We start from the raw sequence: 23000 nt of genomic DNA on the forward strand, positions 1-23000 counted from the left end.
TGAAAGTCCTCTCTCAATGGTCAGGTGTGTGAGTGTGCACATTCTTGTTCCATGCAGTATAGAGTTAATATGGGTGTCCTTTTCCCCAAAGGTCACATTATACAACAGCAGCTGGGCTGTGTTTCTTTTACACTATTCCACTTTGGCTTTCTGTGTCCTCTCTGTTTTAACTGGGCCAGTTGTCCAAATTCAGAGGAGTGTGTTTATTGAACAGTTAACTTAATCTCCATTTATTATTTAAGTAGTTTTACCTTTTTATATAGGCCTATTTTAGACTGGCATGTTGCCTTAGCTCCAGGAGTTCTTGTCATTATAGACAATATAGTCTGTGTACTGTACGGTACAGTATTTCAGGGGCGCAACTTTCACTGTGGTCAGGGGGACTTGACCCCCCGCCACATTCTGAAATTGTATTTTTGTCCCCCCCAGTTTCATCATTGCTCTGTGATACAAAAAGTGGCAACGGTGTGCTTTAGGACCATGCGGACACCTCAGTGCGGTCGGGTAGGCTGTTTAGCGATTTGAGCCGGCTGGATTTAGGACTGCGCGGACCCCACAGAGCATGCAAACAGAGGCAGCTGTTGTCTGTGTGTGTTATGCTTTTTCTCCGAGTTGTAAAAGCAAGCAGAGCAGAAACTGGCTACTCTTTATTTGACTGTTGTAGCTGGCAAGGTAACTGCTGTTTGGAAGAAGAAGAAAAAAGATTTCCAGTGCTGAGCTAGTAGTGTAACTGACATGTAACTTTAGCTAATGTTTCATCCCCTCTCGATTGAAGTTCTGTCTGAAGTGAATGAACTAGCTAGCTAACGTTAGCTAGTTAGTATCTACCACAGCCAGTTCAGCTCTAGTCTCGAGCTATCTGTCAGGTAGCAGTATCTAACAGCTGTTGTGTGTATGGAAATGTTTTGTCCTGTTTCAACAGAAGTAAATTAACTTGGCTAGTTTTCGCCAGATGATGTAGCTACCATTAGAGAGAGCCAAAAGTTGGCTAATGTTAGCGAGCTAGCTCACAAACTTTAGCTATTATTTTTGGCTCAATAGACCTGAATCAAATTATGAAACCAGCAGCCAAACGATTGAAGACCGATATTATTCTAACGTGCAATGTGAGGTTTTTATTAGAGTCAATATAGCAATGCAATGTTATTTATCTGTCAGTTTCCCTAGGGTTTTCCCTACTTTTCACACTGACATGGTATTAACAGCTCTACAGGCTTCGCTGTTATGGTGTACATCACTATGCTCATCATGTCTTAGCAGGATGAGATGGTGACAGGGTCAGACTGCAAGGGAAGACCAATCCACGGTGCTCAGGTGAATTTTGCAGTATATTATAACAATCAGTGAATGGATACAAAGTCCCGTCTTGAGTTGATGGATAGACTATAGTCAGGGATCTGAGAATAATGGTCATTTCAATTATTGAACCATTGATTCTATTATTGGATAATGCAATGTATAAATGTACACCAAGGTAATCTTTTGTCGTGCTTCATCTGAGCAGCATCAGATGGTGACAGCAGGGTCAGGCAACCAGGGATGATCAGTCTGTGACGGCACTGAGGTGAACTTGTGCAAATGCAACTCTTTATTCTCTCTGTGCGGGCAAAAACTGGACAAGCCAGAATCTTCAAAGATTGAAACTATTTAAAGGCAGTCTGACCCCTAAAGTTGATTTCCAAACTGTATTAAGGGTTGACAGCGTCTTTTCCCCGATGACACAAGACGTGCCAAACAAACATGTGAGGAAGACCTGGTAGACAGTATTGTTGATGATGAATGGATACAGATAGGTTTGAATAACCTAAGCCATGTTCATATAATCTCAGACATAAATTACTGCAGTTTAAGACCATCCATAGAGCCTACTATTATGCCAGTGGAACTGAATATCATGCACTCAGACATGTTATTCCTCTGCTGGAGGTGTAAAACACAAAAGGGGACATATTTGAACATGCTATGCTCTTGTGAAGGCTGGCTGAATTCTGGCAAAGTGTATGTTCTTACTGGAGACTGTCATCAGAAGAAACTGTCACCTAGCATTTATAGGGACTAAGAAATGCGTTGCCGTTAAATTGGAATGTTGGTTATCTTCCCACAATGGATAGCAGAAATGTCAAGTGACATATCACTAGATTTGAGTTATTACAAGATTAAGGGTATACTGTGCAACTTTCATAAAGTCTGGATGCCTTTGTGGAATACTGTACAACAAAAGGAGTCTGTTGTGAAAACATGCCCACGTCAGGGGAGATAGCTATTAAGGCAATCCCTAGCTGCTGGGCTGCTCAGTCCTGGCCCTGGGGGTCTTCCATACTGCTGGTTCTCACTCTGGCCTTGGCCTAACACCTGAAACCAATAATACATGTTTTACTAAGATCCTAAAGCTGAGTGGTGTGTGTTAGGTTGGGGGCGCTGCAGGGCGGCGGACCCCTAGGGGCAGAACGGGGCGATCCAGCTGTATTGTGTCAAGTAAAGAGAGCTCTACAGCCCTATTAGTCCAATGACATGAATTACAGCGCCCTCTGTACTTATTGGGACAGTGAAGCATATTTTCTTTTGTCTCTATACTCCCAAAAGTTTGATTTGGAAATCAAAACCAATGACTTTGAAGTTAAAGTACAGACTGTCCACTTTAATTTTAGGGTAATTTCATCCATGTCAGGTGAACCGTTTAGAAATTACTGCACTTTTTGTACATAGTCCCCCCCCCCCCCCCATTTTAGGGGAGCAAAAGTGTTGGGACAACTTCACTTGTATGTTTATTAAAGTAGTAAAAAGTGAAGTATTTGGTCCAGCATTCATAGCACACAATGACTCTACACATTTGTTTAGATGCATTTGCTGTTTGTTTTGGTTGTTTCCTATTATTTTGTGTCCAATAGAATTGAATGGTAAATGTATTGTGTCGTTGTGGTGTCACTTTTATTGTAAATAAGAATAGAATATGTTTCTAAACACTTCTACATTGATGTGGATATTTCCATAATTACATAGAATACCGAATGAACCGTGAATAATGATGAGTGAGAAAGTTACAGATGCACAAATATCATACCCCAAAGACATGCTAACCTCCCCTGTTATTGTAATGGTGAGAGGTTAGCATGTTTTTGGGGTATGATATTTGTGCATCTGTAACTTTCCACTCATCATTATTCACGGTTCATTCAGTATTCTATGTAATTATGGAAGCATCCACATCAATGTAGAAGTGTTTAGAAACATATTCTATTCTTATTTACAATAAAAGTGACACCACATATTACATTGTGTAGAAATGCCGCATATGAGCTTTAGATGCCCCCCAAAATGTAGAATTTTCAGCAGATACTGTATCTCTTAGTAGAACCTAACCCTAATCTACTCATGTAATCGTTTGCTCACGTGGAAACAGACTGTCAGGCTGGCGAGGCTGCGTGTTTTACAGCCCCACCGATGGCATGATGCACTCTGCTAATTCAATCAGTGAATCGGATGAAATGCTGCATATGACTGCTCTGCACGGTAGGTGCGCGTACACACTAGAGGTCGACCGATTATGATTTTTCAATACCGATACCGATTATTGGAGGACCAAAAAAGCCAATTCCGATTAATCGGCCGATTTTTATTTTCTTTATTTGTTGGGTACGTTGGGTATATCTTCCGGCGCCGACAGAGATGGCCGCCTCGCTTCGCGTTCCTAGGAAACTATGCAGTTTTTTGTTTTTTTACGTGTTATTTCTTACATTAGTACCCCAGGTCATCTTAGGTTTCATTACATATAGTCGAGAAGAACTACTGAATATAAGATCAGCATCAACTCACCATCAGTACGACCAAGAATATGTTTTTCGCGACGCGGATCCTGTGTTCTGCCTTACAAACAGGACAACGGAGTGGATCCTATTCAGCGACCCAAAAAAACGACTCCGAAAGAGAGGGAAACGAGGCGGTCTTCTGGTCAGACTCCGGAGACGGGCACAGCGCGCACCACTCCCTAGCATTCTTCTTGCCAATGTCCAGTCTCTTGACAACAAGGTTGATGAAATCCGAGCAAGGGTAGCATTCCAGAGGGACATCAGAGACTGTAACGTCCTTTGCTTCACTGAAACATGGCTCACTGGAGAGACGCTATCCGAAGCGGTGCAGCCAACGGGTTTCTCCACACATCGCGCAGACAGAAACAAACATCTTTCTGGTAAGAAGAGGGGCGGGGCGTATGCCTCATGGCCAACGTGACATGGTGTGATGAAAGAAACATACAGGAACTCAAATCCTTCTGTTCACCTGATTTAGAATTCCTCACAATCAAATGTAGACCGCATTATCTACCAAGAGAATTCTCTTCGATTATAATCACAGCCGTATATATCCCCCCCCAAGCAGACACATCGATGGCTCTGAACGAACTTTATTTAACTCTCTGCAAACTGGAAACAATTTATCCGGAGGCTGCATTCATTGTAGCTGGGGATTTTAACAAGGCTAATCTGAAAACAAGACTCCCCAAATTTTATCAGCATATCGATTGCGCAACCAGGGGAGGAAAGACCTTGGACCATTGTTACTCTAACTTCCGCAACGCATATAAGGCCCTGCCCCGCCCCCCTTTCGGAAAAGCTGACCACGACTCCATTTTGTTGATCCCTGCCTACAGACAGAAACTAAAACAAGAGGCTCCCACGCTGAGGTCTGTCCAACGCTGGTCCGACCAAGCTGACTCCACACTCCAAGACTGCTTCCATCACGTGGACTGGGAGATGTTTCGTATTGCGTCAGATAACAACATTGACGAATACGCTGATTCGGTGTGCGAGTTCATTAGAACGTGCGTTGAAGATGTCGTTCCCATAGCAACGATTAAAACATTCCCTAACCAGAAACCGTGGATTGATGGCAGCATTCGTGTGAAACTGAAAGCGCGAACCACTGCTTTTAATCAGGGCAAGGTGTCTGGTAACATGACCGAATACAAACAGTGCAGCTATTCCCTCCGCAAGGCTATCAAACAAGCTAAGCGCCAGTACAGAGACAAAGTAGAATCTCAATTCAACGGCTCAGACACAAGAGGCATGTGGCAGGGTCTACAGTCAATCACGGACTACAGGAAGAAATCCAGCCCAGTCACGGACCAGGATGTCTTGCTCCCAGGCAGACTAAATAACTTTTTTGCCCGCTTTGAGGACAATACAGTGCCACTGACACGGCCTGCAACGAAAACATGCGGTCTCTCCTTCACTGCAGCCGAGGTGAGTAAGACATTTAAACGTGTTAACCCTCGCAAGGCTGCAGGCCCAGATGGCATCCCCAGCCGCGCCCTCAGAGCATGCGCAGACCAGCTGGCCGGTGTGTTTACGGACATATTCAATCAATCCCTATACCAGTCTGCTGTTCCCACATGCTTCAAGAGGGCCACCATTGTTCCTGTTCCCAAGAAAGCTAAGGTAACTGAGCTAAATGACTACCGCCCCGTAGCACTCACTTCCGTCATCATGAAGTGCTTTGAGAGACTAGTCAAGGACCATATCACCTCCACCCTACCTGACACCCTAGACCCACTCCAATTTGCTTACCGCCCAAATAGGTCCACAGACGATGCAATCTCAACCACACTGCACACTGCCCTAACCCATCTGGACAAGAGGAATACCTATGTGAGAATGCTGTTCATCGACTACAGCTCGGCATTCAACACCATAGTACCCTCCAAGCTCGTCATCAAGCTCGAGACCCTGGGTCTCGACCCCACCCTGTGCAACTGGGTACTGGACTTCCTGACGGGCCGCCCCCAGGTGGTGAGGGTAGGCAACAACATCTCCTCCCCGCTGATCCTCAACACTGGGGCCCCACAAGGGTGCGTTCTGAGCCCTCTCCTGTACTCCCTGTTCACCCACGACTGCGTGGCCACGCACGCCTCCAACTCAATCATCAAGTTTGCGGACGACACAACAGTGGTAGGCTTGATTACCAACAACGATGAGACGGCCTACAGGGAGGAGGTGAGGGCCCTCGGAGTGTGGTGTCAGGAAAATAACCTCACACTCAACTTCAACAAAACTAAGGAGATGATTGTGGACTTCAGGAAACAGCAGAGGGAACACCCCCCTATCCACATCGATGGAACAGTAGTGGAGAGGGTAGCAAGTTTTAAGTTCCTCGGCATACACATCACAGACAAACTGAATTGGTCCACTCACACAGACAGCATCGTGAAGAAGGCGCAGCAGCGCCTCTTCAACCTCAGGAGGCTGAAGAAATTCGGCTTGTCACCAAAAGCACTCACAAACTTCTACAGATGCACAATCGAGAGCATCCTGGCGGGCTGTATCACCGCCTGGTATGGCAACTGCACCGCCCTCAACCGTAAGGCTCTCCAGAGGGTAGTGAGGTCTGCACAACGCATCACCGGGGGCAAACTACCTGCCCTCCAGGACACCTACACCACCCGATGTCACAGGAAGGCCATAAAGATCATCAAGGACATCAACCACCCGAGCCACTGCCTGTTCACCCCGCTATCATCCAGAAGGCGAGGTCAGTACAGGGGCATCAAAGCTGGGACCGAGAGACTGAAAAACAGCTTCTATCTCAAGGCCATCAGACTGTTAAACAGCCACCACTAACACTGAGTGGCTGCTGCCAACACACTGACACTGACTCAACTCCAGCCACTTTAATAATGGGAATTGATGGGAAATGATGTAAATATATCACTAGCCACTTTAAACAATGCTACCTTATATAAATGTTACTTACCCTACATTATTCATCTCATATGCATACGTATATACTGTACTCTATATCATCGACGGTATCCTTATGTAATACATGTATCACTAGCCACTTAATACTATACTATGCCACTTTGTTTACATACTCATCTCATTTGTACATACTGTACCCGATACCATCTACTGTATCTTGCCTATGCTGCTCTGTACCATCACTCATTCATATATCCTTATGTACATATTCTTTATCCCCTTACACTGTGTACAAGACAGTAGTTTTGGAATTGTTAGTTAGATTACTTGTTATTACTGCATTGTCGGAACTAGAAGCACAAGCATTTCGCTACACTCGCATTAACATCTGCTAACCATGTGTATGTGACAAATAAAATTTGATTTGATTTGATTTGATTTAATGACAATTACAACAATACTGAATGAACACTTATTTTAACTTAATATAATACATCAATAAAATCAATTTAGCCTCAAATAAATAATGAAACATGTTCAATTTCGTTTAAATAATGCAAAAATAAAGTGTTGGAGAAGAAAGTAAAAGTGCAATATGTGCTATGTAAGAAAGCTAACATTTCAGTTCTTTGCTCAGAACATGAGAACATATGAAAGCTGGTGGTTCCTTTTATTATAGGAATTATAGGACTATTTCCCTCTATACCATTTGTATTTCATTAACCTTTGACTATTAGATGTTCTTATTGGCACTTTAGTATTGCCAGTGTAACAGTATAGCTTCCGTCCCTCTCCTCGCTCCTCCCTGGGTTCGACCCAGCAACACAACAGCCACCATCGAAGCACCGCTACCCATGCAGAGCAAGGGGAACAACTACTAGAAGGCTCAGAGCGAGTGACGTTTGAAACGCTATTAGCGCAGGCTAACTAGCTAGCCATTTCACTTCGGTTAAACAGTGCAATGCTTGACGCACAACAAAGAGCTGCTGGCAAAATGCACGAAAGTGCTGTTTGAATGAATGTTTACGCGCCTGCTTCTGCCTACCACCGCTCAGTCAGATACTTAGATGCTTGTATGCTCAGTCAGATTATATGCAATGCAAGACACGCTAGATAATATCTAGTAATATCATCAACCATGTGTAGTTAACTTGTGATTATGATTGATTGTTTTTTATAAGATAAATGTAATGCTAGCTAGCAACTTACCTTGGCTTACTGCATTTGCGAAACAGGCAGTCTTCTTGTGGAGTGCAACGAGAGAGAGGCAGGTCGTTATTGCGTTGGACTAGTTAACTGTAAGGTTACAAGATTGGATCCCGCGAGCTGACAAATTGTGGTTCTGCCCCTGAGCGAGGCAGTTAACCAACCGTTCCTAGGCCGTCATTGAAAATAAGAATGTGTTCTTAACTGACTTGCCTAGTTAAAAAGGTATAAAAAAAAAAATTGATCAGCAAATCGGCGCCCGAAAATACCGATTTCCGATTGTTATGAAAACTTGAAATCGGCCCTAATTAATCTTCCATTCCGGTCGACCTCTAGTACACACGCACACACGCACACACGCACACACACAAACAAACAAACAAACAAACAAACCGACAGCATGGTTTTAACTTAAGTCAGCTCCTATGCATGCATGTTATGTGCACACAGCCAGTGGTGATGTGGTTCCTGTCTGGGCTCTGTCACTGCAAGAGTTCCATTATTACTCACACCTAGCATGTAGCCTACTTCCAAGCTTTCGCTTGCAGACGAGCTCTCTGTCTGTCTCCTCATTGTTGTCGTCTTCACCGACTTCACTAGTATCAGCATGTTAGGCCTATGCTCTTGGGATGGCAGTCTATCGAACCGTCCTACACGTATTCAGTTTGATGATAACATCCTTAATTACTGTCTAATTCTAATGATATAATAATCAAGCCTGGTGAGTTTAATAACCTCTTATTCATAGAAGATTACGTGACACTTATGACTGTTTGATTATATGGAATGAACACAAGCATTGTTATGTGTTGGGGGCGGCAGTTAGCCTAGTGGTTCGAGCGTCAGGCCAGTAACCGAAAGGTTGCTACATCAAATCCCTGAGCTGTCAAGGTATTAAAAATATATATATATATGTTGGTGTGAACAAGGCAGTTCTTACACTGTTCCTAAGCCGTATTTGTAACTAAGGATTTGTTCTTAACTGACTTGCCCGTTTTAAATTAAAAAAACTGTCTGCAGGTGATTGTAGTCTGTATGTTTTGGGGATCTGACTCTTAGCTGCATACTGTGGGCCTGCTTGTTCAGCAATACTGTCATGTGATGCTATGAAACCACAAACCTCACTTCACATTATTCTCTCACAACGAGCCTCAGCAGCCCAGGTCTGTAACAAGGGTCGGTCATGTGCACATACTATGTTTCGGCCTACTGTGTTCACCAAAGTTCTCCGATAGTTCAGGGGTGTGTTTTTGTTGTAATTCAGACATGTTAAACCTGTTACATTGTGGTTTTGGTGTCTGTTCACCTACAGAGTATAGCAGGAACCAGACCATAGTGTTTGGGTGTTCTGGTTGAGGTTACCATGTTTCCAGTTGGCAAGAAGAATGTGTCAAATGTGGATCAGCTAGACAGGCTGTCCCGCTTAACTGATTAGCAAAACGGCTGATCACTAATGTTCAGTTTGCAGAAATAATGTGTGTGCGTTATCTGTTCAAGGTTCATTCTTCGAATACAGCACATCAGTCTCTCAAATGTGTTTCCTCCAGAATACATGCCGGAAGTGGGATCAAAAACATACACTCGTGTGACATGATGGAATATGGGAGTACAGTACAGTAGAGTACATCCCTTCTATAACACTGTAGCCTGTAAGATGATGTGGGAACCATTCACACAACAAAGGTTATTTGGCTGCTTATTGGTATAGCTACCCATGTAAACACAGTTTCAGTTTCATCAGCATGTTGATTGATGGCAGCATTCGCGTGAAACTGAAAGCGCGAACCACTGCTTTTAATCAGGGCAAGGTGACTGGTAACATGACTGAATACAAACAGTGCAGCTATTCCCTCCGCAAGGCTTTCAAACAAGCTAAGCGTCAGTATAGAGACAAAGTAGAATCTCAATTCAACGGCTCAGACACAAGTGGTATGTGGCAGGGTCTACAGTCAATCACGGACTACAAGAAGAAAACCAGCCCAGTCACGGACCAGGATGTCTTGCTCCCAGGCAGCCGAGGTGAGTAAAACATTTAAACGTGTTAACCCTCGCAAGGCTGCAGGCCCAGACGGCATCCCCAGCCGCGCCCTCAGAGCATGCGCAGAACTGCTGGCCGGTGTGTTTACGGACATATTCAATCAATCTCTATACCAGTCTGCAGTTCCCACATGCTTCAAGAGGGCCACCATTGTTCCTGTTCCCAAGAAAGCTAAGGTAACTGAGCTAAATGACTACCGCCCCGTAGCACTCACTTCCGTCATCATGAAGTGCTTTGAGAGACTAGTCAAGGACCATATCACCTCCACCCTACCTGACACCCTAGACCCACTCCAATTTGCTTACCGCCCAAATAGGTCCACAGACGATGCAATCTCAACCACACTGCACACTGCCCTAACCCATCTGGACAAGAGGAATACCTATGTGAGAATGCTGTTCATCGACTACAGCTCGGCATTCAACACCATAGTACCCTCCAAGCTCGTCATCAAGCTCGAGACCCTGGGTCTCGACCCCGCCCTGTGCAACTGGGTACTGGACTTCCTGACGGGCCACCCCCAGGTGGTGAGGGTAGGCAACAACATCTCCACCCTGCTAATCCTCAACACTGGGGCCCCACAAGGGTGCGTTCTGAGCCCTCTCCTGTACTCCCTGATCACCCACGACTGCGTGGCCACGCACGCCTCCAACTCAATCATCAAGTTTGCGGACGACACAACAGTGGTAGGCTTGATTACCAACAACGACGAGACGGCCTACAGGGAGGAGGTGAGGGCCCTCGGAGTGTGGTGTCAGGAAAATAACCTCACACTCAACGTCAAAAAAACTAAGGAGATGATTGTGGACTTCAGGAAACAGCAGAGGGAACACCCCCCTATCCACATCGATGGAACAGTAGTGGAGAGGGTAGTAAGTTTTAAGTTCCTCGGCATACACATCACAGACAAACTGAATTGGTCCACTCACACAGACAGCATCGTGAAGAAGGCGCAGCAGCGCCTCTTCAACCTCAGGAGGCTGAAGAAATTCGGCTTCACCAAAAGCACTCACAAACTTCTACAGATGCACAATCGAGAGCATCCTGGCGGGCTGTATCACCGCCTGGTACGGCAACTGCTCCGCCCACAACCGTAAGGCTCTCCAGAGGGTAGTGAGGTCTGCACAACGCATCACCGGGGGCAAACTACCTGCCCTCCAGGACACCTACACCACCCGATGTTACAGGAAGGCCATAAAGATCATCAAGGACAACAACCACCCGAGCCACTGCCTGTTCACCCCGCTATCATCCAGAAGGCGAGGTCAGTACAGGTGCATCAAAGCTGGGACCGAGAGACTGAAAAACAGCTTCTATCTCAAGGCCATCAGACTGTTAAACAGCCACCACTAACATTGAGTGGCTGCTGCCAACACACTGACTCAACTCCAGCCACTTTAATAATGGGAATTGATGGGAAATGATGTAAAATATATCACTAGCCACTTTAAACAATGCTACCTAATATAATGTTTACATACCCTACATTATTCACCTCATATGTATGTGTATATACTGTACTCTATATCATCTACTGCATCCTTATGTAATACATGTATCACTAGCCACTTTAACTATGCCACTTTGTTTACATACTCATCTCATATGTATATACTGTACTCGATACCATCTACTGTATCTTGCCTATGCTGCTCTGTACCATCACTCATTCATATATCTTTATGTACATATTCTTATCCCCTTACACTGTGTATAAGACAGTAGTTTTGGAATTGTTAGTTAGATTACTTGTTGGTTATTACTGCATTGTCGGAACTAGAAGCACAAGCATTTCGCTACACTCGCATTAACATCTGCTAACCATGTGTATGTGACAAATAAGATTTGATTTGATTTGACCCAATTCGATGACAGGTCAGTGGCAAGCTCTGGTTGCTCTTTTCGACCCTTACGTCTCTCATGTATTTCACAAATAGGTACTGTCGTGCAACACATCTGTGCTTGAGTTGGGCCGGGTGCTCACCGCCGCCTCAAATTGTCCACTGCGTGAGTACCGGCACCTCTTCTAGAATATTGGCTCTAGAGAACTACAGGCACCGTGCAATTCATCAAGAGTAGACTGCGGTGTGTAACTATGCTAGAGCGCGTGGCTGGCAGGTATATGGGGTAGGCGGATATTTGGCTGGCGGTGGGTGAACTGAAGCAGCCGTTACCTAATGGTTAAGACCAACCATTCTACAGGTCTATTTCTGTGCCACCCCACCTCCCCACCTTTCCCCCAGCCCCTTCCCTTCCACTGTGCCCTTTCTCTTCAATCCTCCCGTCTTCTATAACTGGCCTGCAACACGAGAAAGAGGCCCTGTCAGACTGTTCACACTCTGCCCTTACTCTCTCTCCTCTCTATATGTCTTCTATTCTCTTTCCCTCTGCCAACAGAAATACAGTGCTGTGAGAAATGATGTGCTCCCTTTCAGATTTTCTAAATACTTGCATATTTTTTGACACTGAATGTTGTCAGATCTTCAACCAAACCCTAATGTTAGATAAAGGCAACCTGAGTGAACAAATTACACTAAATGCCGATACTCAATTAATTTATTTAATAAACTCAATTATGCAACACCCAATGCACCTGTGTGAAAAAGTAATTGCCCCCTTACGCGATTGGTTCCAACCAAATGCTTCCTGTAGTTGTTCATCAGTCTCTCACGTCTCAAATGTTGGTCTCCTGAGTGGCGCAGCGGTCTAAGGCACTGCATCTCAGTGCTAGAAGTGTCACTACAGACACCCTGGTTTGAATCCAGGCTGTATCACAACCAGCTGTGATTGGGAGTCCCATAGGGTGGGTCACAATTGGCACAGGTTTGGCCGGTGTAGACTGTCATTGTAAATAAGAATTTGTTCTTAACTGACTTGCCTAGTTAAATAAAGATACAATAAATGTCGCTGTGGAGGAATTTTGGCCCACTCCGTGACATTTGTGGGTTTTCGAGCATGAACTGCTCGTTTCAGGTCCTGACACAACTTCTCAATCGGGTTTCGGTCTGGACTTTGACTAGGCCATTCCAAACCTTTTAGCAGTGTTGCTTTTCAGACATTCTGATTTAGACTTGCTTGTGTGTTTTTGGATCATCGTCTTGCTGCATGACCCAGCTGCACTTCAGCTCACAGACGGATGGCCTGACGTTTTCCTTTAGAATTCTCTGATACAGAGCAGAATTTATGGTTCCTTCAATGATGGCAAATCATCCAGGTCCTGAGGCTGCAAAGCATCCCCAAACCATCACACTACCACCACCATGCTTGACCTTTGTTGGTATGAGGTTATTGCTGTGGAATGCAGTGTTTGGTTTTTGCAAGACATCACGGGACCTGTGTTGTCCAAAAAGTTCCACTTTTGACTCATCTGTCCATATAACTTTCTTCCAGGAATCTTGATGATCATCCAGGTTCTTCCAGGTGCTTTGTTGACAAACTTGAGTCGACTTTTTGGATGACATAGGTCCCGTTATGTCTGGCGAAAACCAAACACTGCATTCCACAGTGAGGACCTCGCACAACGGTCAAGCGTGGTGGTGGTAGTGTGATGGTCAGAAAGGGGGGAAATACTTTTTCAGGGCACTGTATAGTTTTACTCATGGGCAGCTAGACTTTTAAGTAACTATGTTCATTTTAGCATACTTCAAGACGTAACAGTGCATTCTGTTTCACTTCAACATGCAATTAGCCTGTTGCATGTTTACCTTTTCGGAGTCGCCGGACTGACTGTATGCGAACAGCAGTATCTTGCTCACTCACTATTGGTTCTTCTTGTCGGGAGTTGGCAAAGGAAAACAATACAATGCTATTTCACGTCCCTGCTAAGAATATCTTCTAGGATTACATAATTGCTGTTCTAGTCTAGAACAGATCTGTTGAGTGACAACCCTCCTTGTGTGACACACATGTAGGAGGTTGCTGGCTGAGGCTGGAGACAAATTGAAGTATTATGCCCTGGTGGTTGCTAGGGCCACACCCTCCATTGATAGGGCCCTGAGGACTGTAAACACAGAAGAAGAAGAAAAATGCCCCAGCTGGGTCATGTTCAGTCAGAGTAAACGTTTTGAAATGGGGATGTACAATCTGAACTTGTCCAATAAGAAATGTTGTAAAACGTTTTGCTATGATATGCCCTACTGAACATGCCCAAGCTGATGTCTCCCATACTAGAGGAACTATAGGAGGCTGCCACTCAGGCCGTAGCAGGGAAGTTAGTTTGTTGACGTTGATCCGATTATGGAGCTCATTCTCTTGCTCTGAGATGTCTGTTAGTCAGAGCACTGAACAGAGTCACAAGATGTAGGTTTTTGCCCAGGCTGAAGCCCACCCCCCCTTCTCTGTTTTTTTTTCACAGCGGTGTGTGTGTGTGTGCTTGTGCATGCATGCGTGGGGGGGGGGGGGGGGGGGTGGTGGTGGTGTGTGTGTGTATGTATTTCTGATGGCTCTAAAATATAGCCACGTTCCAGACAGCCTAGCCTATGGACTAAAAGCATTTATCAGTATTAGTATGTGCATCGATACTGTTCATAGTATGTGCTTACATTCAACATGACTGTGCCATGTTATAGCCTGAAGGAACAGGATGCACAGAGAGCTCAGTCCTGTAAACGATCCTGCGCTAAATACCGGTATTTTCCTATGTAAAGAATACCTCAGACTCCAGTTGCGGCCTATTTCGGTCCTATTATACGGGTTAGGAAACCAAATACTGCATTATCAATGGAAACACTGGTCGACACTGAAGTCCCTACTTATGTACATATGTAGTGTTTATATACGTCTGTACAGTCATTATATGTTGTCCTTTCTCTACTTACAGGCAACCAGACAAACTGAGAGTGGTATGGACCAGGAGAAACAGACGAAACTGCACCAAGGTAATATGGGGAAAGCTAATTTCGTTCAACAAGTAGAGGAGTGGCATGTGTAGCCTATTTGTCGAACACTTGTCATCATGATGAAGTCTGAGAAGGCACCAAAGGTATGTAGCCTACCTGAGGGAGTGTAGCCTGTAAGGGGAATGGTCAGATTTTCTTGTGTCTGAGGAAATGGAACCATCTAGATGCAGAAGTGTATAGGTAGGAGATTTGAGCTAAGCCATAGATACATCTGCCTTTATTCATCACAGTTATTGCTTTATTAATCCCATCACATGAACTTCTAGTAACATTCAGCACTCTATGAGACACACGTGGCTTATTCAATATAAAATGCATATGGTCAGCACATGCTCTGGTCCTTTCCCTGACCTGGGCTTTCCAATCCTCAGCTGCATGGATGGCAGCCGGGCATCAAGAACCCCTACAGGGGCACGGTGGTATGGCAGGTGCCCGAAAACCTGGACATCAATGTCACACTTTTCAAGGTATGGCATCTCAACCCTAGGAAGATGTGTGTGAATGATTGGGAAATCATTTAGATTCATCTGCATTTGAAATGTCAAAACATTGTTTCCTTATTCTCAAAATCTCTCACATTTAGGAGCCGACTGCAGACGAATTTGAAGACAAGGACTGGACGTTCATCATTGAGAATGTGAGTGAATTAATGTTTCCATCAATTCTGAATTCCATTTTTAGTCAAGGCGGATTCATGGAATACGTTTGACAGAGCTGTCAAGGATGACATGGTACATGCTACCCAAAAATGTCCTGAATTAAAGCCTCTTATATACTGTGAAGTGAAATACATTGGATTAAAAACAGCATTTCTTTGAAAACATACGATTGGCTAATGATCCCTGTCTTTTGTCCTTCTAGGAGACTAACAAGGGCCACAGGAAGGTGCTGGCATCGGTGGACGTCAACATGAAGAAGTTTGCCAGCGCCACGCCTGCCCAGTATGACCTGACGCTGAAGCTCAAGCCTCTGTCGGTGAAGGTGGTGGAGGCCACGCTCAAACTGACCTTGACCTGCGTCTTCCTCAAAGAGGGCAAGGCCACGTGAGTCACCATTTATCTAATCAGTGAAGTTTATCATAGGTTTACCATACTATGTTAAGTTGATAATACGGTAAACCTTTAAATAGCCTTATGTCAAGGAGAGAGAGGTTGAGGTACTAAAACAGGGGTGTCTAACTTATTTTGCCCCCGGGGAGGGGGGGCATTTCATCTTCAACCACGAGGTCAGGAGGGCCTCACGGATTTTGCCGTTAAAATTTGCAAATAATAGTCCTCTATCCATTGTTTTGGGAATTTTCAATGCTCCTTGACTGTCTAGTGATTATTAACGAGCTGGACTGTCAAGAAACTATGAATATAGGTCCATTATAATTTATACACAGTTTCGATTTGGTTTTAGTCACAATTTTTTTTTCTCCAAAATATATACTGTGTGTGTACATACAGTGGCAAGAAAAAAGTATGTGAACCGTTCAGAATTACCTGGATTTCTGCATAAATTGGACATCAAATTTGATTCATCAAATTTTCAACTAAGTCACAACAATAGACAAACTAGTAACACACAAATTATTGTATTTTCTTGTCTCTATTGAATACATCATTTAAACATTCACAGTGTAGGTTGGAAAAAGTATGTGAACCCCTAGGCTAATGACTTCTCCAAAAGCTAATTGGAGTCAGGAGTCAGGAGTCAGCTAACCTGGAATCCAGTCAATGAGACAAGATTGGAGATGTTGGTTAGAGCTGCCTTGCCCTAATAAAAACACTCACAAAATTTGAGTTTGCTATTCACAAGAAGCTTTCCCTGATGTGAACCATGCCTCGAACAAAAGAGATCTCCGAGGACCTAAGATTAAGAATTGTTGACTTGCATAAAGCTGGAAAGGGTTACAAAAGTATCTCTACAAGCCTTGATGTTCATCAGTCCATGGTAAGAAAAATTGTCTATAAATGGAGAAAGTTCAGCACTGTTGCTACTCTCCCTAGGAGTGGCCGTCCTGCAAAGATGACTGCAATGAGCACAGCGCAAAATGCTCAATGAGGTTAAGAAGCATCCTAGAGTGTCAGCTAAAGACTTACATAAATCTCTGGAACATGCTAACATCTCTGTTGACGAGTCTACAATACGTTAAACACTAAACAAGAATGGTGTTCATGGGAGGACACCATGGAAGAAGCCACTGCTGTCCTAAAAAGACATTGCTGCACGTCTGAAGTTTGAAAAAGTGCACCTGGATGTTCTACAGCGCTACTGGCAAAATATTCTGTGGACAGATGAAACTACAGTTGAGTTGTTTGGAAGGAACACACAACACTATGTGTAGAGAAAAAAAAATAAAAAACATCAAAACCTCATCCCAACTGTAAAGTATGGTGGAGGGAGCATCATGGTTTGGGGCTGCTTTGCTGCCTCAGGGCCTGGACAGCTTGCTATCATCAACGGGAAAATGAATTCCCAAGTTTATTAAGATATTTTGCAGGAGAATGTTAGGCTATCTGTCCACCAATTGAAACTCAACAGAAGTTGGGTGACGCAACAGGACAACGAACCAAAACACAGAAGTACATCAACAACAGAATGGCTTCAACAGAAGAAAATACGCCTTCTGGAGTGGCCCAGTCAGAGTCTTGACCTCAACTCAACTTGAGCAGTTCACACCAGACATCCCAAGAGTATTGCTGACCTTTGTAAAGAGGAATGGTCCAAAATTCCTCCTGACCGTTGTGCAGGTCTGATACACAACTACAGAAAACGTTTGGTTGAGGTTATTGCTTTCCTTGTTTTGAAAGAAAATCAACATTTTTGTTCATTAAAATAACATCAAATTGACATCAAATTGATCAGAAATACAGTGTAGACATTGTTAATGTTGTGAATTACTATTGTAGCTGGAAACGGATGATTTTTAATGGAATATCTATATAGACGTACAGAGGCCCATTATCAGCAACCATCACCCCTGTGTTCCAATGGCACATTATGTTACCTAATCCAAGTTGATCATTTTAAAAGGCTAATTGATCATTAGAAAACCCTTTTGCAATTATGTTGGCACAGCTTAAAATGGTTGTTCTGATTAAAGAAGCAATAAAACGGTCCTTATTTCGACCAGTTGAGTATCTGGAGCAAAAGCATTTGTGGGTTCGATTACAGGCTCAAAATGGCCAGAAACAAAGAACATTCTTCCAAAATGCGTCAGTCTATTCTTGTTCTGAGAAATGAAGGCTATTCCATGCGAGAAATTGCCAAGAAACTGAAGATATCGTACAATGCTGTGTACTACTCCCTTCACAGAACAGCGCAAACTGGCACTAACCAGAATAGAAAGAGGAGTGGGAGGCCCCAGTGCACAACTGAGCAAGAGGTACATTGGAGTGTCTAGTTTGAGAAACAGACACCTCACAAGTCCTCAACTGGCAGCTTCATTAAATAGATGCAAAGAAAAAGCCATATCTCAGACAGGCCAATAAAAATAATTATTCTACAATGTAGAAAATAGTAAAAATAAAGAAAAACCCTTGAATGAGTAGGTGTGTACAAACTTTTGACTGGTACTGTATATATATATATACACACACAGTTGAAGTTGGAAGTTTACATACACCTTAGCTAAAATCATTTAAACTCAGTTTTTCACAATTCCTGACATTTAATCCTAGTAAAAATTCCCTGTTTTAGGTCAGTTAGGATCGCCACTTTATTTTATGAATGTGAAATGTCAGAATAATAGTATAGAGAATTATTTATTTAAGCTTTTATTTATTTCATTACGTGTGTGTGTGTGTGTGTGTGTGTGTGTGTGTGTGTTTGTGTGTTCTTACTCAAACCACCCTGTACTAAACAGTTTACCACATTATGTAAAGTTGAAAAAGCCTTGAGCCAACTGTCTTTCAACTAAGCTTACAGTTAAATAACACACTGTGCAATACAAGTAGGTATGTAGTGGATAGGTACGGTATATAAACGTTTGAGTTGGCCATTACTGACCTGTATACACTTGTATAGTGAGTTGATGATGTTCAATGATTAGTCATAAACTGTCATTTAGACAATATTACTGTTTTGGGACGAGTCATAAGGCTCGTTGCTTCCTTTCTCCTCTACAGAGATGAGGACATGCAGAGTCTGGCCAGTCTGATGAGCCTGAAGCAGAGTGACATCGGCAACCTGGATGACTTCAACGATAGTGACGAGGAAGAGGGCGGAAGAAGAGCCAGCATCGGAGCTAGCATGGGAGCCGCAACTCCCGTCACAGGTAGTGGTCTCAGCAGACATTACACAAGTCATCAGTGTTTCCATGTTCCGAGATCTAGTCTAGGTTTAGAGAAAATGTGTCAGAGACAGAGACACTCAAAATGCTATGGTCTGGAATACTGCCACGCTGATAAATACAGTAGCTATATACTAATCTTGCATACACAATGAAAAAACAAGTCTATTTATCCACTTCATGTGACAGTGATGCATATACAGTTGAAGTCAGAAGTTTACATACACCTTAACCAAATACATTTAAACTCAGTTTTTCACAATTCCTGACATTTAATCCTCGTAAAAATTCCCTGTCTTAGGTCAGTTAGGATCGCCACTTTATTTTAAGAATGTGAAATGTCAGAATAATAGTAGAGAGAATGATTTATTTCAGCTTTTATTTCTTTCATCACATTCCCAGGGGGTCAGAAGTTTACATACACTCAATTAGTATTTGGTAGCATTGCGTTTAAATTGTTTAACTTGGGTGAAACATTTCAGGTCGCCTTCCACAAGCTTCCCACAATAAGTTGTGTGAATTTTGGCCCATTCCTCCTGACAGAGCTGGTGTAACTGAGTCAGGTTTGTAGGCCTCCTTGCTCGCACACGCTTTTTCAGTTCTGCCCACACATTTTCTATGGGATTGAGGCCAGGGATTTGTGATGACCACTCCAATACCTTAACTTTGTTTTCCTTAAGTCATTTTGTCACAACTTTGGAAGTATGCTTGGGGTCATTGTCCATTTGGAAGACCCATTTGCGACCAAGCTTTAACTTCCTGACTGATGTCTTGAGATGTTGCTTCAATATATCCACCTAATTTTCCATCCTCATGATGCCATCTATTTTGTGAAGTGCACCAGTCCCTCCTGCAGCAAAGCACCCCCACAACATGATGATTTTACCATGTTGTCAAGCAAAGAGGCACTGAGTTTGAAGGTAGGCCTTGAAATACATCAACAGGTACACCTCCAATTGACTCAAATTATGTCAATTAGCCTATCTGAAGCTTCTAAAGCCATGACATCATTTTCTGGATTTTTCCAAGCTGTTTAAAGGCACAGTCGACTTAGTGTATGTACACTTCTGACCCACTGGAATTGTGATACAGTGAATTATAAGTGAAATAATCTGTCTGTAAACAATTGTTGGAAAAATTACTTGTATCATGCACAAAGTAGATGTCCTAACCAACTTGCTATAGTTTGTTAACAAAACATTTGTGGAGTGGTTGAAAAACTAGTTTTAATGACTCCAACATAAGTGTATGTAAACTTCCGACTTCAACTGTAGTAACAGGTGAACAAAACTATCATAGGAGATGTTTACTTTGCACATATGATTGCCAGCCATATGAGGTGTGACAATTCTATTTTAAGCATTTATGTTTAAAAACATTGCTCAATACACCAGCATAGCATGTTGCTCCACTCTCCAGCCTCACACCTATGTCTCAACTACGGTGGCCCAATTTCCCTGTTCTACATTTTCCCTTTCAAATATATGAACTCCAAGAAACTCTCTTTCCACACCAAGCTTCCCTTTCCATGGTATATCCATTTAATTTCCTTCCTTTTCTTTCCTTTTCCTTTAATTTAATATGTTCCTACCTTCCTTCCTTTTACTTTGAAAGCCTCCACAAGAAGAATACGTGATCAGGCATGGAGACCTGTGATTGACCCAGAGGCCACAGGTAACTTCCTGTTTCCTCCCCTGCTCCCGCCTCCTCTGAATCCCGATTGGACTTTTCCCCCTATCCCTTCTCCTTCTATATAACATCCCATCCCTCATTTGAAATGATGATATTCATGGGTTATAAGCATTTGTCTAAATAATGATCATCAACCTATATACATAATTTGTGTGGTTTGATGAATCATATTTACAGTGAGGGGGAAAAAGTATTTGATCCCCTGCTGATTTTGTACGTTTGCCCACTGACAAAGAAATGATCAGTCTATCATTTTAATGGTAGGTTTATTTGAACAGTGAGAGACAGAATAACAACAAAAAAATCCAGAAAAACGCATGTCAAAAATGTAATACATTGATTTGCATTTTAATAAGGGAAATAAGTATTTGACCCCTCTGCAAAACATGACTTAGTACTTGGTGGCAAAACCCTTGTTGGCAATCACAGATGTCAGACGTTTCTTGCAGTTGGCCACCAGGTTTGCACACATCTCAGGAGGGATTTTGTCTCACTCCTCTTTGCAGATCTTCTCCAAGTCATTAAGGTTGACGTTTGGCAACTCAAACCTTCAGCTCCCTCCACAGGTTTTTTATGGGATTAAGGTCTGGAGACTGGCTAGGCCACTCCAGGACCTTAATGTGCTTCTTCTTGAGCCACTCGTTTGTTGCCTTGGCCGTGTGTTTTGGGTCATTGTCATGCTGGAATACCCATCCACGACCTATTTTCAATGCCCTGCCTGAGGGAAGGAGGTTCTCGCCCAAGTTTTGACGGTACATGGCCCCGTCCATCGTCCCTTTGATGCGGTGAAGTTGTCCTGCCCCTTAACAGAAAAACACCCGTGGGGGATATTTATAGATGGGTTTCAATTGTGGGTCAGTATCAATAATGTCCCAGTGCTTTCTGATAATGTCCTTAAAATTCTTTCCCCAGTGGTGAGTATCGGGTGAAGGATGAGGGGTTGAAGGTGTTTGGTTGAAGGCTTTCCAACTGTGTTAGCCCATCAAAACGGTCATTGGCATGTTTTACCCAATTGTCTTTGTACCCCCTTTCCTTAAACCTTTATGTGAGGTCTGTGGCCTGTTTCTGGTAAGAAGCTTCATAGCTGCATATTCTTCTTATGTGGCTGAACTGACTTCCAGGGAGACTTATAATTGGACGTGGATGAACGCTGTCAACATACAGTATATATATATATATTTTTTTTACTTAAAAAAAAACATTTTCATCACCATGTTATTTTGATTCATTTATTCATTCCATTTCATCCTTCCACAAGATATAGTCCCGACACAAATCTAGGGTTGCTAGAGACGCGACCCAGTCATTCAGTCTTTTTGTTCTGTATCTATGGATGCGACCCAGTCGTTCATTCTTAACTGGCTGGCAATGTTCTTATCCCTTGCTTGCTAGCTAGCCAACTACGGCTAACTTACAGTCACGTCCAAAAGTGCAGCCAGAATAACAGTAGCTGCATTTGCATTTGTTTAAGCTGTTTACTAGTGACATTTATTTGGGTACATCCATAACATTGAGCTAATGAGGTGCGATTTCGCCTGGCATAGAAAATGTGCTCACTCATCAGGACACTGTTGTTCAGAGGAGCTAGCCAACAACACAGCTACAGTAACACAATCACTGCAAACTGAAGCTGGAAAGAGTGCAAATTAGCTGCGTTTCGTTTGACCTTTTTTCAATTGACCTTTTTTTGTATATATCCATAAAAATGATGCCAGCTGTTTTAATGTTTTCGACTGGCGGCCACGATGGAGAGTTTGGAATCTGATTGATTGATTGAGTGCTTCTGTGGACAGGTGTCTTTTATACAGGTAATAAACTGAGATTAGGAGCACTCCCTTTAAGAGTGTGCTCCTAATCTCAGCTCGTTACCTGTATAAAAGACACCTGGGAGCCAGAAATCTTTCTGATTGAGAGGGGGTCAAATACTTATTTCCCTCAATTAAATGCAAATAAATGTATAACATTTTTGACATGCGTTTTTCTGGATTTTGTTGTTGTTATTCTGTCTCTCACTGTTCAAATAAACCTACCATTAACATTATAGACTGATAATTTCTTTGTCAGTGGGCAAACGTACAAAATCAGCAGGGGATCAAATACTTTTTTCCCTCACTGTATTAAACTGAATGGATATTAGACAATTAGGTTTCAAATGAAGTTGTATACCTCATTACATTCTCATATTAAATCAGATACTC

General features: G+C 43.1%; 1 protein-coding gene across 27 annotated transcripts in view; it reads left to right on the forward strand.

Moving 5' to 3' along the window:
- The window catches only part of LOC110531861 (EH domain-binding protein 1), a 67875-nt gene that overhangs the window by 1909 nt on the left and 42966 nt on the right, over nucleotides 1-23000 (forward strand). For 20 of the 27 annotated variants that reach the window (XM_036987738.2, XM_090183965.1, XM_036987743.2 and 17 more), the window contains exons 2-7: nucleotides 14756-14813; nucleotides 15206-15301; nucleotides 15418-15471; nucleotides 15696-15877; nucleotides 18947-19095; nucleotides 20725-20784. In XM_036987738.2, coding sequence (XP_036843633.2) covers nucleotides 14756-14813; nucleotides 15206-15301; nucleotides 15418-15471; nucleotides 15696-15877; nucleotides 18947-19095; nucleotides 20725-20784 — 599 coding nt within the window. The remainder of the gene's footprint in view (nucleotides 1-14755; nucleotides 14814-15205; nucleotides 15302-15417; nucleotides 15472-15695; nucleotides 15878-18946; nucleotides 19096-20724; nucleotides 20785-23000) is intronic. The other 7 variants (XM_090183979.1, XM_036987746.2, XM_090183983.1 and 4 more) reach the window with 1 other exon arrangement.

Source organism: Oncorhynchus mykiss, chromosome 9 (genome assembly GCF_057628025.1).
Source record: "Oncorhynchus mykiss isolate SJ-2025 chromosome 9, ASM5762802v1, whole genome shotgun sequence".
Lineage (NCBI taxonomy): Eukaryota > Metazoa > Chordata > Actinopteri > Salmoniformes > Salmonidae > Oncorhynchus > Oncorhynchus mykiss.